The sequence below is a fragment of the Chinchilla lanigera genome, unplaced genomic scaffold (assembly GCF_000276665.1).
Source record: "Chinchilla lanigera isolate Chin_1 unplaced genomic scaffold, ChiLan1.0 scaffold00018, whole genome shotgun sequence".
Classification (NCBI taxonomy): domain Eukaryota; kingdom Metazoa; phylum Chordata; class Mammalia; order Rodentia; family Chinchillidae; genus Chinchilla; species Chinchilla lanigera.
In genome coordinates this window covers 1,332,836-1,349,990 of record NW_004955419.1, presented here as the reverse complement: position 1 = coordinate 1,349,990, position 17,155 = coordinate 1,332,836, and the positions used below count along the sequence as shown (strand labels likewise).

General features: G+C 52.4%; 1 protein-coding gene across 9 annotated transcripts in view; it reads left to right on the top strand.

The window, feature by feature from the left end:
• Ralgps1 (Ral GEF with PH domain and SH3 binding motif 1) overlaps positions 1 to 15,364 on the top strand; it is a 259,202-nt gene extending 243,838 nt beyond the window's left edge. For all 9 annotated transcript variants that reach the window (XM_013513184.1, XM_005382445.2, XM_005382439.2 and 6 more), the window contains 6 exons: positions 2,841 to 2,924; positions 4,102 to 4,207; positions 5,725 to 5,817; positions 5,984 to 6,089; positions 7,970 to 8,061; positions 10,824 to 15,364. In XM_013513184.1, coding sequence (XP_013368638.1) covers positions 2,841 to 2,924; positions 4,102 to 4,207; positions 5,725 to 5,817; positions 5,984 to 6,089; positions 7,970 to 8,061; positions 10,824 to 10,853 — 511 coding nt within the window. In that variant the 3' untranslated portion in view covers positions 10,854 to 15,364. The remainder of the gene's footprint in view (positions 1 to 2,840; positions 2,925 to 4,101; positions 4,208 to 5,724; positions 5,818 to 5,983; positions 6,090 to 7,969; positions 8,062 to 10,823) is intronic.
• The last annotated feature ends 1,791 nt before the right edge of the window (positions 15,365 to 17,155 follow it).

The window sequence follows — 17,155 nt, the reverse complement described above, 5'->3', positions numbered from 1 at the left end:
GACCTGCCTTTGCCACATACCACTGCCGCTCAGATTGCATTTCCTGGTCCAGAAAATTCGCCAAAGAAAGCAGGGATGGATCGGGCCATCTGGCTGCCATGACTGAGGCCCCTCATTACTCTGCCCTGATGCTGGCCGACCCCACCAGGTGGAGCTACTTGCCTGTCACAACCTCCCCAGCTCTCAGGGCCTGAAGGCTGGCTGCCACCCTTGCCAAAGCTCCTGAGGGCTGGCCGCCACCTGATTGCTGGGAGAGCAGGCCTGGTCTCCAGCATGGAGCAGTGAGACTGGCTCACGCAGGCCCTTGGCCCACAGCAAGGTGGGCACTCACATCCCACCTCTAATGACAGGCCAGTGGAGTGGGACGTTGCTTCTCCACCTCCTTGAGTCTCCCTGTGTTCTCATCTAAAACAGTGTGAGGGTTGACTGTACCTCTCCTACAAGGCTGGCTGGACTCGAGTGCAAAGGCACTTAAGTAGTACATGGTAAGCAGGTGACAGGAGCCAGTGGCTGTGATGTACAGGGCAGCCAGAGCCCCCAGGAGAATACTGCATAGAGGAAGCCAAGGGGCAAGAGACCTGGAAGCTACCCACCCCAGGAGATCCTCAGGCCTAAGGACTCTGTGGCCATTTGGCCTCACAGACCCTGGCACAGCCCGGTAAGTGCGAGCTGTGGCCTGAGGTGCCCAGCAGAGCTGCCCCGAAGTAGGATCCCCGAGAGACCACTGAAGTGAGACATGAACCAGGCCACAGAGCGGGCTGGCCATGTTGGCCGCTCTGCCTCTCCTTCCACTCTGAAAGGTCGTGTCTCATACTGTGGTCAGGGGCTTGAGCTATAGAGTCAGACAGACTCTTGTGCCTTGGTCGTGTAGCTTTATACTGCTGAGCCTCAGTTTACTCCTTACATGCAGCATAATGGTGCATAAACAAAGCTTCAGTGAGGAGTGGGGATGATGACCTGACACATACAAGCACCCAAGTGGCTCCTTGGTCTGTCCATGAGCAACGCCAGCAAGCCACAGTGTCTGCACCGCCAGACCCCTGCGTATTGTGCTGGAGCAATGTCTGCTTACAAGGCCAGGCTCCCCAGAAGATGCAGTTCCAGACTCTCTATCCACAAATATCTGTTCTACCAGCATCTGCTAACTACACAGCCATGACTGCCAACCATGCAAGACACTGATGGGAAGCAGGTGGAAGCACATCCCCTTGCCCTATTTGGGGAATGACCATTGGCTGCAGACTGTGGGTGACAGGGACCCACAAGAAGGCAAAGCAAAGGCCAGAGGACCAGCTCAGGGAAGGGAGGCTCCCCTCTGCCCCAGGTGGCAGCAGCTCAGACTGGGGATCCAGGTCAGAGTCAGAGATGTCACAGAGGAAATCATCACAGAACTCACCATCAGACCCTACTTGTGAGAAATTCCTGTGACACCTGGGAAGGAGAGCTGCCCTGAAGGCTACCTGTCACTGGTGCCCTGATGGCATTGCTCAGCTTAGGATGAGACTTGAGTGCGGCTGCCGCAGTTGGGAGGTTACTCAAGTCTGAGGTCCCAACTACTTAGAAATGAGAGCTGGCAGCGTGGTTCTCTGGGCAGCGTCTCATTCACACACTGCGTTCCAGCCCTCTTTGGGAATGACAGAGTGGGAGGCGGCTCTTCGGCAAGCTGGCTGGAGTTGAGCGTGGCAGGGCCTCTCAACTGTGCCATAGTTTGTGGTAGGTCAGCGTCAGCCTGGGACCATCATGAGACCTGTCACACTGAGGACCTGTGGACTAAGCCCATGCTGTAGCACACTGTCACCCAAGGAGGGGCTGTTGGCAGACGGGAAGGTCCTGGAGCAGCCATCCCAGGAAACCAGCAAGGCTGCACTGGACAGTGAACCTAACGTGGCCATCAGGAGTACTTTCTTCTTGGCTGGAGGATGCAGGCCCTGGCTCGGTGATGGTATGATGTACCAGCTGCAATGAGCAAAGATCTCCCCACACCATGCCCAGTAGGCAGCAGCCCAGAGCTGGCTGAGGACAACATCGGGCACATTGGGAAGGACCTCATCTGACTTTATATAGGAGGTTACTTAGCCATCTGGCCGTGGGGTAAAGAAGGGGTAGAGCTTGCTGCAGGACTGGGGCTGAGTCCATGTGGGGCTGCTGCCAGCAAGCGGACACAGGAAGTGATTCTTCTAAGACAGGAAAGGATGAAGAAGAGAGAGGAAAGGGGTGCCTCCCCCCAAGGAGGTGGAGCAGGAAGCTGCATGCTCCCCTAGAAAGGCTGGTGCCGGGGGTGCAGGAGGGAGAAAAGCCAGACAGAGCCCATGATACGGGCACAGAGCACATGCTATTGGACATGGTGCAGGTCACAGGACCAGTTTGTAGGGGCAGCTGGAGCCAGCAAAGGAGCCTGTCCAGAGGAGAGGATGTAGCAACAGACAGACCCAGTGGTGCCCTGGTGAAAGGGGTTGCTGCAGATGTTCGCAGGCCTGACATGCAAGATTGCACACAATTCTGCCCGTGTGCGCGTCCCGTGTGGCCCCACCATGACCGTGCAGGCTGCACAGCATTTTCTATTAGACTTGTCAGCTGCACGCTGAGGTCACTGGGAAAAGGGTGAGCTTCGGATACAAACGTGAGGAAATGCTCACCAGAGACTGGGAGAATTTCCTGAAAGAGGGCTCTAATGGTGTGTGTTCACTGACTTGGTGGCTCCAGAGTGCCGCAGAGGAGCTTGCAGCAGGAGGGAGAAGCCTGTAGAGGGGGAGGGTAAGGGAGGGGGATGACCCCCATAATCACAAGGGGTATCTGGTCTTTCTGAGCTGTGGCTGAAATTTGCTCCTTTTCCTCTGTAGCAGGGGACGTCTCTATGCCACCCTAGGGCCCAACTGGCGGGTTCCAGTTCGGAATTCTCCCAGAACCCGGAGCTGTGCTTACAGGTATTCATTTATCCCTTTGCTTATTTATTGAGAGACTACCTTAGGGTGCTTGTTCGGTGCAAAGTCTGTGTTAGAGGCTGTGGAAGGAGACAGATGCGCTGATGGTCTCAGAGCAGAGGTGTGCGCCACTCTGGGAGAGGAGAGGGGACTCGGGGACAGCGAGACTGGAAGGATGATGGGAACTGGCCCGGTAACAGCAGAAACATGTAGGAGCGACAAGAGTGCTCGCAGCCGTGGGAGCCGCGCTGTGTGGCACCCTGTGAAGCAGGAGGAGCTGGGACTGAAAGGCTGTGCTGTGCAGAATGAGAGAAGGGAAGGGCACAAAGGAGACGGGTGGGGGCGTGTCCAGCAGGCACAGGAGTGGTGGCCTGCCCCTTTAATGTGGTGGGAGCCGGGGAAGGGGTTGGATGTGGGAGGGGACAGTGTAGAGAGGGTAGAGGAGGAAGCAGGGCAGAGGCTGGGCAGTGAGCAGTCAGCCGAAGGAAGATGGACTGGCCTCAGACGGCGAGGTGGGAAGCTGGAATGGACAGCCAGACATAGTTAGGACCCAGATCAGAGCATCCTGGGGACCGATTGGTTTGTGGGGCAGAAGTGCTCACCGGCAGACTTGGGAAGTGTCTCTGGTGCGAGTGAGCAGAAGCACACAGGTCTGGGGCTCAGACGGGGCTGGCCTGGCCATGCTTTGCCAAGTCACCACCTGTGGTTGGTGCCTGATCCTGGGGGAGATGGGGAGAGAGGGGCCTGGAGGAAAAGGTGTGGGTGCTCTCATGCTTCTCTCCACAGCACCCCATCACACATACATCCTCCAAGGCTCTGGCCCGCCCACGGGCAGGTTTAGAGGAAGCTATAGGTATGAGCCCCAGGAACAGTCAGGAGGAAGCCATGACAGAGGTGTCTTCCAGATAGGGTGGCCGCTGCTAGGAGCGAGGTTATGGGGAACTTGATCGCCAAGCCTAGAACCTGAAGACAAAGGCGGTGGAAGGGCACAGCTGCCAGGAGCCCTTCCTGCTCTTCTAGGACCTTGGCCCTCCCCTCCCTGGCCTTGCCCAGTACTAGGAGTCCACTTGCCGAGGGGAAAGCCATGGGCTTACTAGTGGACACCTAGGGACCCCAGTGGGTGAGAGGAGGCCTGGCTTCAGCTTCTCCAGGCTGTGTCTGACTGGTGGTCTCCCCCCAGCCCCACCAGCCCGTGCACCTGTACCCTGGGAAGCTCAGCAGCCGTGCCCACCATGGAGGGGCCTCTGAGAAGGAAAACCCTGCTCAAGGAAGGACGGAAGCCCGCAGTAAGTCAGCATGTCTGATGGAGACAACATGGGCCCCAGTGAGTGCCTGGTCTCAGGGCAGCAGCTGAGAGAGAAGGGCTTTTGTTTCCACACTGTAGACTGGGACAAGACAGCCTCGTTCTGGAGGCCATGTGCGGCAGTGCCTGCACACCAGCAGGTGGAAACCTGGAAGCTGGGAACAAAAAGGTCGGCTGGCCCAGGAGGCTGAGAGGCCCCGAGTCCATGCACTGCCGGGTAGCATTCCTAGATGTAGATTCCTGCTTGTCCCAGCAGTACCCTAAAACAAGTGGAGGAAAGCACAAGGATGAGGATCAGGAGGACTGAGACCCTACCACCAGCTGAACCCAGATGTCGCCAGCTCCATGACTCCACGTGACAGAACCTCAGCCTCTTGCATGACAAGTTGCCCCAAACCATCTGCGAGCTGCATCTCCAGGCAGTATTGTCCTGCTCTGGCCCCTGTCTTCCTGTCCTGGCCCACCCGCCACCTCCAGGTGTCCTCAAAGCCCCTGTCTTGAGTTTCCAGTTGACTCCTGGGTAATGAGAGTCTCATTCCCATATGACACTCTGTCACTTAGTGACATGGAGTTCCAGCGTATCCCAGAGCCTCCAGCAGCATGGGGCTTGTCTGTCCTCTTGTACTGACCTGCCCGCCTCTCCTGGCCCAAAGTGCAGGCCCCAGTCATCCCAAGGCCAGAGCCTGGAAGTGTCCCTAAGGCAGTGTTGTCCTAAATGCTAGCTGACTTGATAGTGAGTAATGAGATCAGGTCAGTGGGTCATGACCCATATTTTTTAGTACAGTAGAATGGAAAATTGTCAGAGTTCCTCACATACAGTGAAGATGAGTATTGTTCCATGAGCTTTGTCATTTCATCACGTACGTGGGTGTCTGTGTGCACCCCTGTGGGTGTAAAGCCCTTGCTTTCCCTTGGTGGTACGAAGGGGCCCTGTGTGGTGATGCAGTGCGGCCTGCTCCTTGGAGCCACGTCCTCTTCCTGCCAGATGGGGTGTTGGCTTTGCCTTCACTGAACCAAAACCCATGGAAGTGGTTTCCCAAACCAAGGATCAGAGCCTTAGAAATTCGGCCCTTTGCCCTAGAGAAACACAAGCCTGCCTGTAGCTTGGCCTTACCAGAGTTCCAACCCCCTCAACTCCATCCAGGGCAGCACATTGCAGGTATCAAGCTTCTAGGCTATGGCTTAGCACATCTATATTTTAAAAGTGCTTTTCACAGGATACTGCCATAGTCAGGTCACCTGACTATGTAGGAATTATTCCTAGGCACTGGCTTCAACAAAGTGGTCTAAGAAGGAAAGACAACTTAAAGGTGTGAGAGAGGTGGGAAGAAAAATCACCTCCTCTTAATTGTGGGGGAGGGCCATTGCAGGGGATGGCAAAGGCCAGGGAAGAGAAGAGACCTGAGCTGGCATTGCCAGTGGGTGGTTGCATCTGCAATCAGGAAACCAGGGGCTACCCTGTCCCCGCACGTCATCACTCTGCCTCCCCTTCCTGTGCAGCTGTCCTCCTGGACCAGGTACTGGGTCATACTCTCAGGATCCACCCTCCTGTATTACGGAGCCAAGTCCTTGAGGGGCACAGACAGAAAACATGTAAGTCCCATGAATGAACTCCCTTACTGGGACTTCACCTGGGGAAAGGGTCCTCTGGGAATTACAGGGCTGGGGTGGGAAGGGAGCTTGCTTGGCCAAGTCGACCTCCCCTGTGGGCAGGAGGGCATGGGCCTGGGCCTCCCGGCTGTGTGTTGCTCTCCTCTAGTATAAATCCACACCTGGCAAAAAGGTCTCCATCGTGGGCTGGATGGTGCAGCTGCCTGATGACCCTGAGCACCCGGATATCTTCCAGCTGAACAACCCTGACAAAGGTAGGCAACAGGCTGGGCACTGGGCACCGGAAGCCCTCTACCCCATCTCTTTTTCTGCCAGATGGGCATCTGGAAGCATTGGGAGCTTTAAGGCTGCTGTTTCCCTTTGCAGTAGGTTTGGATGTCACCTGCTGTGCCCTCACTGGTCCATAGATCATGACTGGTATGCCCACTGAGCAGTGTGTGTGGTGTGTGGCTATAGGAATCACTTTTGTGGCCTTGCTTTCAGCTCCTCAGGAGCTGTAACCTCAGGATGTGGGAACAAAGAACAATGCTGGATGCAGCCAGAGCAAAGGGCCAGAAAAGCCTCGGATCCTGGGGCATTTCAGGGACCCATGACACACCTGTGCCATGTCCGCTTCCAGGTCCAAGGCAAACTCAGAACTGTATACATTCCAAAAGCTCCAGCCCACCCCTCCTGAGGAGCTTCCCAGGCCCTCCTGGTTCTGTACCTCCTTTGTGGCGCTGCTGGGAGGAAGGAGGTGGCACCATCCTGACATGCAGGGGCCATAGCTAGTCTCAGTAGCCCACGTCACAGAACAAAAATCCAGCATTGCCTGAGTCTTGGCTTCTAACCAGGCCAACACACTGGGGCTGCAAAGTCCCCACGTATCTTTATACACTGACAGGAATGTTCTAGTGGAGGATTCATGCACAGACAAGTTTCTGGGAATCTTGTTGACATTCAGATTTGGGGTCTGTAGATTGGGACTGGAGGCCAAGATTCTACACCTTTCACAGGCTCCTGCGAGGCAGGGGCAGACAATGGTGCTGGCCAGGGCGCGGGGCCACACTTTGAGTGCCAGCTTGCCATATTCTCAGTTGAGAAGCAAAGAAACAAGGTGTACAGGAGGTCAGGAGCCAGGGAAGACGTAGATGGTCACATTGTCTGCTCCCTGTCAGAGTGACTGAGCTCACACATGTCCCAGACACACCCCCAGCTTGGTTACCACTGGAGTTTCTTCAGTGTTGGTTTCACTAGGAAGGAAGAAGCATGACTACACAAGCTTGACTGTGAGACCTTGCAGTCCCACGGACCGTAAGCTTCTCCTGGGCCTGAGCCCAGAGGAAAACAGGATCCCCAAGCAGAAGGAAATGTGACACAAATGTTGGCCAGAGTCCATGTGTAGAATCTGAAGAACTTGGATGAGGAGAGAGAAATCACATCTTTGTCTTCAGCAACATCTGACGCTTTCCATTATGAGTACAGATATCAAATGACAAGTGTGTTAGCAATACCTGTGATTTTATCCCTGAGAGACATCATGGATATTTTCATAGTACAAGTGGTTGCAGACATTTCAAAGCATCATTTATGCTTATCTCTTTGAAATCACAGAAGAGTATCAGACAGGCCCCTAGATCTGGTTACTGGTGCATCAATACAGGAGCGTGCTTGGAATTCCAGTACTCAGTTGGTTTTTAGGTAGTTTCCTAACTGGGTTTCAGGATCACTGACCTTCTCTATATTTTATGTTATGTTATGTTATGTTATGTTATGTTATTTTTATTTTATACATTTAAAAACATTCTGAGAAGGGATCACAAGCTTCCAGACAACCAAAGGCACTCTAGCCTAAAAATGGTTAAAGCCCTAGTCCAGAGACACAGCCAAGGGAGCATGGGAGCCCGCCTACCTGTCAGGTCCAGCTCACCTGGGGCTGCTCCTGACCTTCCTTTGTTTAGTCATCCGGGCTCATGTTTCCTTCCTGCAGAGTCACAGGCTGGCTGTTCATGTCTGTCATGTATGTATATATTTAGATTGGCTGACTGATGGATTGATACTGGAGATTTGAACCCAGGGCCTCACACATGCCAGGCACAATTTTGCTGTACCACTATTTGCCCTCTTCTTAATCAGTGCTTTCTCTGCCCATCAGGCAATGTTTACAAGTTTCAGACTGGCTCCCGGTTCCATGCGATACTGTGGCACAAGCATTTGGATGATGCATGTAAAAGCAACAGGCCTCAGGTAAAGTCACCAGCATCCATGTCTCACCAGAAATACCCTCCCACCCCAGGGGCTTGAGCTCCTTAGGAAACAGGCTCCCTTCTTCCCTCAGAGCCCATCAGCTCTGCTCCCGGGCACCTCCGTGAGTCAGCAGATTCCTTTGAAGCTAGACACCCCTTGCACAGCATAGAATGGACCCAGCATAGAATGGAGCCGAAACTGGAGACCTGGAGAACTTTAGGTCTGGCTCCTGTGTCTTTTCCACCAAAGGAAATGCCACAGAAATACTGACCAGAAGACAGGGAAGTGGCAAGGATCAGCTCTAGCATCTGTTGAAGTCACCTCCCAAAAGCTGATTTTGTGAGCATATCCCAGGTTAACTAATGGACCTCCCACCCCACAACCCTCGGAAATGACAGTGGCAGCTACTTTATTGAAGGCCACCCCAGTGCTGTGAATGGGGGACTTCAGCTCTGAGGGGCTATATGGAGGGAGCCCACTAGGCTTGGGGCCTGGCTTCCTCCCCACCCCTCTCATCAGTCATTATGCTAAATGCTTCACATGCAGGAATCTGCCCGGTCCTCCATCCTGAGATGTAAGGTTCTCTTACTGTCTCCATTTTGTGCTGAGGATCCTGAGGCTCAGAAAGAGGCAGACACTCCTTCAAGGTCCCACAGTTAGGGCACAGTGGAGCTGGGACTTACCCTAGAGCCTCCTGACTCGTGATCCTGACCTTATACCCAGGCTCTGCTGCCCCTACTTCCCCTGTAGCCCTGCAGCCGTGCCAGGGCCCTGGGAAGGCAGCCCTGCTGGTCAGGCTGACTTAGACATGGCTGCTGAGTGCTGCACAGTGGTGCCCTTGTGTAATCCCAACGCTTGGTAGAACTGCTACAAATTAGAGGCCAGCCTGGGCTACAGAGGGAGTTCAAGGCCAGCCTAAACTATGTAATGAGACTTGGTTTCAACCCTGCCTCAAAATACTTATCCATAATGACCATATTTATGTTTGTATATGCATGTAAACTTTCTACAGTAATGTACAAGAAACTGTAATTCTGCAGTCTCTAGAATATATACACATACACACATATATTGATTTTGGGGTTCTGTGGGTCAAACCCAGGGCTTTGCACGTGTTAGGCAAGCACTGTGCCACAGAGCCACACCCCTGGCCCAGCTTACATATACTGTATACATTAACATCATTCCCGTCCCTGTGATGGGAAGACCGGTGACTCTGGTCAGCTGTCATCTCAAGGCAATCCACAGAACAAGGTGTGGAGGCTTAAATAAGGGTGTCCACATCAGATGATAAGAGAGGGAGAACTGGACCTGGAACCACCCTGGTCTCAGCACCAGTCCCCCAGATGTGTCTGCACTCCCTCATGAGCTCTGAGTGCCACTCTTAAGAGCACAGCACACTGAAGCTCACCTGCCACACACAGGTGGGCATAGAACCTATGTGCAGGATGCCTGGTGGTGGCAGAACTGCAGGAACTGACAGCCCTTATGTGGGTGCCCTGGGCAGGGTGGGGGAAGAGGCAGGACCTTTGTCTCATCCAGGGGCAGCCAGGGGAGCCCTGCTCGAGGACGTGTGTCCCTCTGCAGAAGCAGCCAGAGGGCAGCAGCACTGCACGGCAGGCAGCTGAGACCAGGTCAAACCAGCGTGGTTTGGTCCAAAGGACTCATGGATACCAAATATGGTATCCGAGGCAAATCCTGCCAATTTTTAAAAGAATTTTATTCAATTTTTAGGACAAGGGAAAGGGACATATTTTTCTACTTTGCTTCTTTTATTTCTAATGTTTACTTTTCATCAAATCATCTTACTCTGCACTGTATGTGATAGTAAAAATTTAGGTTGGCAGCAACCTAAATACTCAACAGCTACGTGTTCCTAAGATTCATCGGTGTCAGCACACATAGCTGTCAGTTCATTTATTTGTGCTGATCTTCTCTCATTTCTCCCTCTAGTCATCCCAGGAACGATTTCCTGCACTTTGCTATCCTGACAGTGCTGCTGTGCACATTCTTAAAACTGTCTCCTGCTGCATGGAGACGCATTTTTTCCTAATGCATCATTTTGACCAAATTGGTATCAAGATAGGCTTATTTCAATGAAATTGTTTCTAATCAAATTTTTTGGAACTCACAGCAGTGCTGGGAGAGGAGGTCTGAGGCTGGGACAACACCTACCTTGGTGGTGACAGTCCCCAGTAACCAGGGCTGGGGCCTTGCCCTGGAGCACAGCAGTGGGGAGGTTGTAGGGTTTGTCACATCCACATACTTCCTCCTCCTCCTGGGTTTCTACTTGCCATACTCTGCCATCCCCCAGTGACATGCCCCCTCCTGCTGGTGTCCCCTCTGGAGCCACGCTTATGCCCCCTATGTGTACCTGTGAGGTTTGTGCTCCCCATCCAGAGTGCAGTTTTATTTGGATGGGAGGATGGTGTTTGAAAGCATAGGTGTGGGCTTCCTACTCACTGCACGTTGACCTCCTGAAGCCTCAGTTTCCTCATCTGCATAACGGTGATGCCTCTAGCACCTGCCTCCTAGGGCTGATGTGAGGATCAGGACACACTGCATGTGAAGTATTCAGAGCAGTGCCTGGCACGAAGTGCTCACTTAACAAGTAGAAGCCATTATTACTGCCATGCTCTCTCCCCACCTGATCTGCTCATTCATAGCCTGACTAGGAAAGGCCTGGTCCCTTCCCCTAAGGTCCACCCTCATCCCTTTCCAAGCACCAGAACTTTGACAAGAAGCTGAGTTTTCTCTTCCAGGTACCTGCAAACCTTATGTCGTTTGAATAAGTCTCTGCAGGACTTGGCGTGACTGAAAAGGCTTCTAGGAGCCCAGGCTGGGCCTGGTGGAGAAGAGCAGCCCTGGACACAGACTGTGAGCCAGGATACTGGGAGCCTTGCAGCCAGACTCGGGACGTGGCCTTCAGCCTCACAGTCCCAGAGGGCTCCCCAGTGCAGGATCCACCTGTCAGCTCCCAGTGACTCTCACGGCTCATTCTGCAGCACCACCTCGCAGGGCAGTGGTCAGACCCCAGACTGCACACCCCGCCCCTCTCTGGGCCTCGTCTGTTCACCAGCTGCTTCTGCGACTAGAGAGCATTTGGCCCACGTTGGGTTCTCCGTCCTTCCTGCTGCACACAGACTGGACAGCATTTACCTGCAAGTGGGGACAGACAGCAGGGACAGGCTGTGGGACAGGCCTGTTACACCCCAAGTGCATGGGGCCGCTCGCCCACTGGGCTGCCTCAGATTTTGTACAACCCCCGAAGCGTCCTCTCCGTGTGTGTGCTGTACATGTGTGCGTGCGAGCGAGTGTGAAATCTCCGAGAAACATGCATTTTGGCACAAGACTTGTGACATCACACACTTCATTTGCTTTGAGGCCCTGCTTGACCCTTCAGTGATAGCCTTGTCCACCAAGAAAGGTCAGAGTGGGAGCCCAGATGCCCCTGTGTTAAGGGTCCCTTGTGTTCTTTTACTGTAAACAAACAATGCCTTAAATCGTGTCTTGTTTTCTGTTCCTATGGGTGCTATTCATCTGGAAGGCCTGCTCGCTGGGCCCTGGGGCCCTTCCAGGCCTTGTTGCTGTCAGCCCTGCTGAGGCAGGACCTGGTTCTGGACTACAGACTGGGCCGCTGGCCTGCTTGCTTCCTCCATACCCGCTCCTGGCAGAGCTGGGGCGCTTCTCATTGCACCTGCTCCCACCATGCCCACGCGAGAAGTTGTGGCATTCTCTCGGCATCCTCAGAGCAGCTTGGAAGCTACCATGCTCACAGTGATCAGCCACACAGAAATCACTTTATACCAACCTCGCTCTGTGGGGCAGACTTCTGCTTCCCTCTGCCATCTCATCCCGTTGCCTCCACCACCAGGGCGGGCCCACTGGGGTTCCTGATCGTGCTGGGAGCTGAGCAACACTGAGGCCTTATGCTCCCCCAGTCTTGCCTCCAAATGCAGTCACCAGCAAGTTCTCCAAGTCCAAGGGCATAACTGTTGATGACCAAGTGACAAGAAAGCCAAGCCCTGGGGAGTGAACATCCAACCTCTGCATTTGTTGTAAAAGCTCTTCCCATGAACAATGACTTTTATTTGTCATCCTCTGTCGTACTTTAAAGGGACTTTTACTTTGCACATATACATTTTTATAGAAAATAAATTGCTCTTTATCATCATAGCCTGCCTCTGCCACTTTCCACCCCATTTTATTTGGATGTCCTAATCCTGAGAAGGAAACCCTTACACCATTTTATGAAAGAGATGGAATTTCTGGGTCTTTGTTCCTTTTTTGGTTTCAGAACTTACAATTACCAAGATTCAAACTACCCTGAAGAGTTTTTTGGTAAGAAGCTTCAAAACACCATAACTAGTAAACTGTAAGAGCTCAATTGAAAAACTACCAAAAGACCCATCACTGTATTTTGATCAAATGGTGACAGCTCCTCTGAAATTTAAATGAATTGGTGACAAAAAATAGTTGTCATCAGGGTGGTGCTTTGTGGTTGAGCCTCACAGTGCTCAGAAGCTAACCCTCTTTCGGAGCAAAGACTAGACACTTTCATGCCAAGAGAAACTCCAGAAGGGAAAGTTAACGCCGTCAAACCTTGACCACAGCTGCCTTGTGCACCCACCTGTACCAGGGGTCCACATGTGTGCACTTGAGTCTACCAACGACTTCCAATTGACATCCGAGGCTGAGTGACAGCGCCAAACCCTGCAGACACCTCTGGCCAGAACTGTGCAGTGGTCATGCTATAGCCAAAGTGAAGCCTGACCCTCCCTGTTAACATCTAGATAGTCTTACGCTTGGGTGAAAGCATGAGACTGGAATATCAGCTACTTCTTTTCTTTGGGTTTCTCTACTCCTCTAATCCTATCCTGGTTTTTCACATATGAAATACAGATGCCAATCCAAAACCCCCAGAATTCCAGGCTCCACTAAACCAGATAATGTTCTTTCCTTTCCATGTTTTTCTTACCCTCCACAAACATTTTCTTCTGAGCCTAATTTGAAAGAGCACAGTCACAATTCTTTTCAAAGTGTTTAGTCTTTCCACTAGTAAAGACGGATCCCACACCCCCTTGCAGAAACATTCTTACCTTGGACTCTTGAAGAATCTGTTTGGACTTCGTTGGCAAGAGCCTTGTAGAACTGTAAGAGCCCTGAACACCTGAGAAGAGTCCTGGAGATGAAGCTGAAAGATAACTGACTCTCCAAGCAGGGGCTCAGGCCAACCCTGTGACTTCAGTGCTTACGTCTTCCCAGTGCTGGCTTGTCCTGCAAGCTGCAGGTGAGGAGGCCTGCGAGCCGAGAACAGAGGCCCAGGCACAGATCACAGAGCGGGGAGGTCCCAGGGTAGACTCTCACCTTGGAGGAAAGTGTTTCTGTCTTTTGCTCCTTGACTGTTCCGAAGGTACTGTGTCTTGCGTGTATATACTGTCATTTTTCTCCCAGCAAACAGATTGTGACACCCCAAAAGAAGAGCTGTAGAATGCTGTCTGCAAACTGGATTAGGTAGCTGGCAGTATTAAGTGTCCCAAGAAGAGCCCGTTCACTAACATTGCCCTGAGAGTACTTTACACCTCTCTTAGCTGGACATATTTTGTAACCCAATATCAGCAAACTACACCCTGGGAATTGAAATATTTTGTAGAGGACGGATTTGGTGGAGAGCCATAGTTGTTCTGAATGCATCCGAGGACAGCACAGCAGCCTTCCCTCTTCTGACCGGATACCCTTTCAAGCACCCAGTCAGATGGAGGTGCTGAAGAGGTGGACCCTTGTAGGACTCGTTTAGGAAAGAACCTACCTTGACTGCCAACTGATTTCTAAAGCATTTCCTTTTCTTACCAGGATGCCCAGTATTTCTTTCATCGTGTGACTCCCTCCTCCCAAATCCAAAAAGATGTGTCATTGAGGATGCTGTTTTCAGATAAAAAGTGGTCTGTGAAGATGGGAAACCATCTGCAAGCCAAGCCTGCTTTATTAAAGCTCAGGTGGGGTCCAGAGCTCTGCACCCACACTGCTGATGCTCACGGCCACCAGGTGAACAATGCCAAAAACACAGCCTCACTTTTGTGATGCCATAAATGACTTTAATCAGCCCCACATCACATTGGCATATTGGGCAATTTCATGTTTAAGAAGGAGTCCCTTTGAAATAAGTTCTTTGAGAAAATGCCCATTCGTTCATTCATTTCTTCACTCTAATTTGTAGTGAGTGCTTCCCATGTGCCAGGCTGTAACCAGGATATGAACAGTTGAAAAGAAGAGAGAACCAATCTCTGCGCCTGTGGAGCTGATGGCTTAATGAACAAATAATCCCCACCCACCCACCCCTGTATCTCCCTGAGCAAGACCCTGCCGCTCCCCTAGGCCTGGGTACAACTCCTGTGCACAGATTCTCCCCGAAAGACTTTGAAAGGCCCACATGACTGAACAGCTTTGCTGTTAAGTGCAGTTGCAGTAGGACTAACTGCTGTCCGTGTACTAGAGGCTGGCGGCTCAGCAGAGCCAGGCGCAGAACTGTGGTTGAATATATGTAGGACCCCAAAGAGGGACTGAGAGAGTAGGGTCAGAATGTTCACAGTGTTTGCTTCATACGCTTCTGTCTTCAACTTCAGTGTTAAATTCAAGTATAGCATGAGTGACAGCTGCATCGTCCTGGGTGTTGAGAACTTGTACCGCGGACATTAGTCCACCTCATAGCCCACTGCCACACCAGTGTGTTCAACCCATGGGCAACCCGGAAATCCCTGCTAGCCCCAGCAACGCGACAGATCACCTGTCCATTTTACAACCATCAATCTCTATCCATTTCTGGATGACTGTGACCATTCAGTAATGAAATAATCGTAATTAATTTATTAATATGGTAAAACCTTTAATAAATTTTGTGCCAAAATGCATGGTTTTCCACTAAGCATTCAAAATGTTGCATAGAGAGTAGTTTTCAATTTCTTATGTAATCTTCCAAGTAAGTTGAAAATCAATTTCTACATTTTAGTTGGGTTCTTGTTAAATCTGTTGCATTCTCCTGGGCTGTCTTTTTTTCCAGCAGACCCTGCATGCAGTTGTGAAGGACTTTCTCTAATACTTGTGAATTGTCTCTCCTCAGTAACCACTGAACATCAGCCCTCTGTGGGATTCTTTAGATTTTTGGTGAAGTATTTTGTTACCTCAGTCTTGTATCAAGTTGCTGTATTTTTCAGCTTATTACACTGATAATAATTGTTTCACTAATTAAATACTTTAATGTACAGACATCTTTGTTTACTTTGAAATTAAATGTGTTTTCCAATGAGTGTTGCTCAGTTTATTAAAGGCACAGCATTCAGCTGCAAACATTTGCTACACTTGGTACAGGCATGGAGGAGGGATGAGGCCCTCAGAGCTCAGCTCAGTAACCAGCACGTGACTAACAGGAGCAGCACCCTCAGGAAAGACAGGGACAGCACCGTGAACACTCGAGGAGAAGGAGGTGGGGGGCCTGGGGATCCTTAGAGGCAGAGATATTTGGAGATTCAGTTCAGAGACTGCAGAACACGTAGAGGTTAGGGAGGTCAAGATGGGGCGGCAGGGAAGACAGAAACAAGCAGGATGCAGGTGGGGAGTAGCAGGCAGTCCTCTCTCACGGAGTAAAGGATAGGGGGAGGTCCTGGGCTCTCAGTCCGAAAGGATATATGAGCAGGACTTCACGATGCCAAGCAAAAAATAAACACATTCCAGCTCACTTAAGAGGAAAAGGAGGACTGTCTTACAAAGGTTGTCTCATGGGAACTGGGGATAATAACTAAAGGGGTCCCGAGGAACAGGAAGAAAGGGCGAGCTTTCTCTCTCTCCTCCGGGCTCCCCGACCCTCATCTCCAGGCATTCCCCTCATTCTCTCTGCACACTGGCTTCTCTGCTTCAAAGTGCAGCAGTAAGGAAGGCCAGGCTTTCTGCGGAAGCACCTGAAAGTCACTGAGAGTGTGCACTAGGAGGCTGACAGTGGGATCCGCTGTCCCTGCCTTGCTGTTTTCCAGCCAGTGCCTTTTGGGCTGCAGTGATTGATTCTCTAAGCACGGGATCCCACAAGCACGCCCCTCAGGCTCTGCTCCACCATCCCAGTTCCAGGCCAGCATAGTCACATTTTTAGCTGTGACAAAGCCCTGCTTGCTGAGGTGTCCTTAGCAGGCTTCCTTCTCATGACTTTGCGTGGCACAGTTACCCAGATGGGTTCCTTCCCGGAGCGAAGGTGCAGTGCTTGTGACCTGGAATGAAGATAGCGAGGGCATTTGTCACAAAGTTGGAAAGCAAATCAAAATCTGAATGCACAACTGGTAGCCTGCAAAGCTCCAATCCGACAGCCTTGCTACAAACAGCCGCCAGGAGACAGCATTACCTTTGCTTGCTGGATGGAGCGTTCTTGAACTAGCAGACTTCACAGTGGCACGTCTGATTAGCCAGGAGACTGGCCTCGTCCAGGCTCAAGCAGACAGAGCCGGAGAGCAAGGCGGCATGGGCGGGGCTGACGTCGTGGGCGGGGCCAACGCAAGCAGAGGCGGGACCTGTCCACGTGAGGCCATGAAAGGCCAAGGGTGGAGCCGGTCTACAGACCTCGGGTCCAGGAGAGAAGAGAGGGAGCTCCAGGGTTAGAGCCACGCCTATGGGCGGGGAGTGGGAAGGACCCGCCCTGAAAGGGGAGGTGCTACGATTGGAAGGCCCGGGAGGGATTGAGTCAAGAAATAGCCGGTCCACGACGCTGAGGGAGCTGAGCCCCGGTGTGAAGGGGTAGGTGGGCCGGGCCGTGGTCTGTGCTGAGGGGCGAGGCCGTGGACAGGGCAGGAGTGAAGCTGAGGTGGTCACTGCGGTCGGCGGGTTCCGCAGAGGTTCGGAGGGCAGCTGGGAGGATCCAGGCGGCCGGCGCAGAAGGGGCGTGGCTGTATATTGGGCGGGACCGGGCGGGGCTTGGGACAGAGGAAGCGGCGAGACTGGCGGGTTGGGATTCAGGGCGGGGCAGGGGCGGGGAGGGGGCCGGGCCTGGTTTAGATGAGGGCGTGGGAGCCGCTGGGTTGAGTTTGGGGCGGGGTCTGGGCGGGGCCTGGGCCTGGCG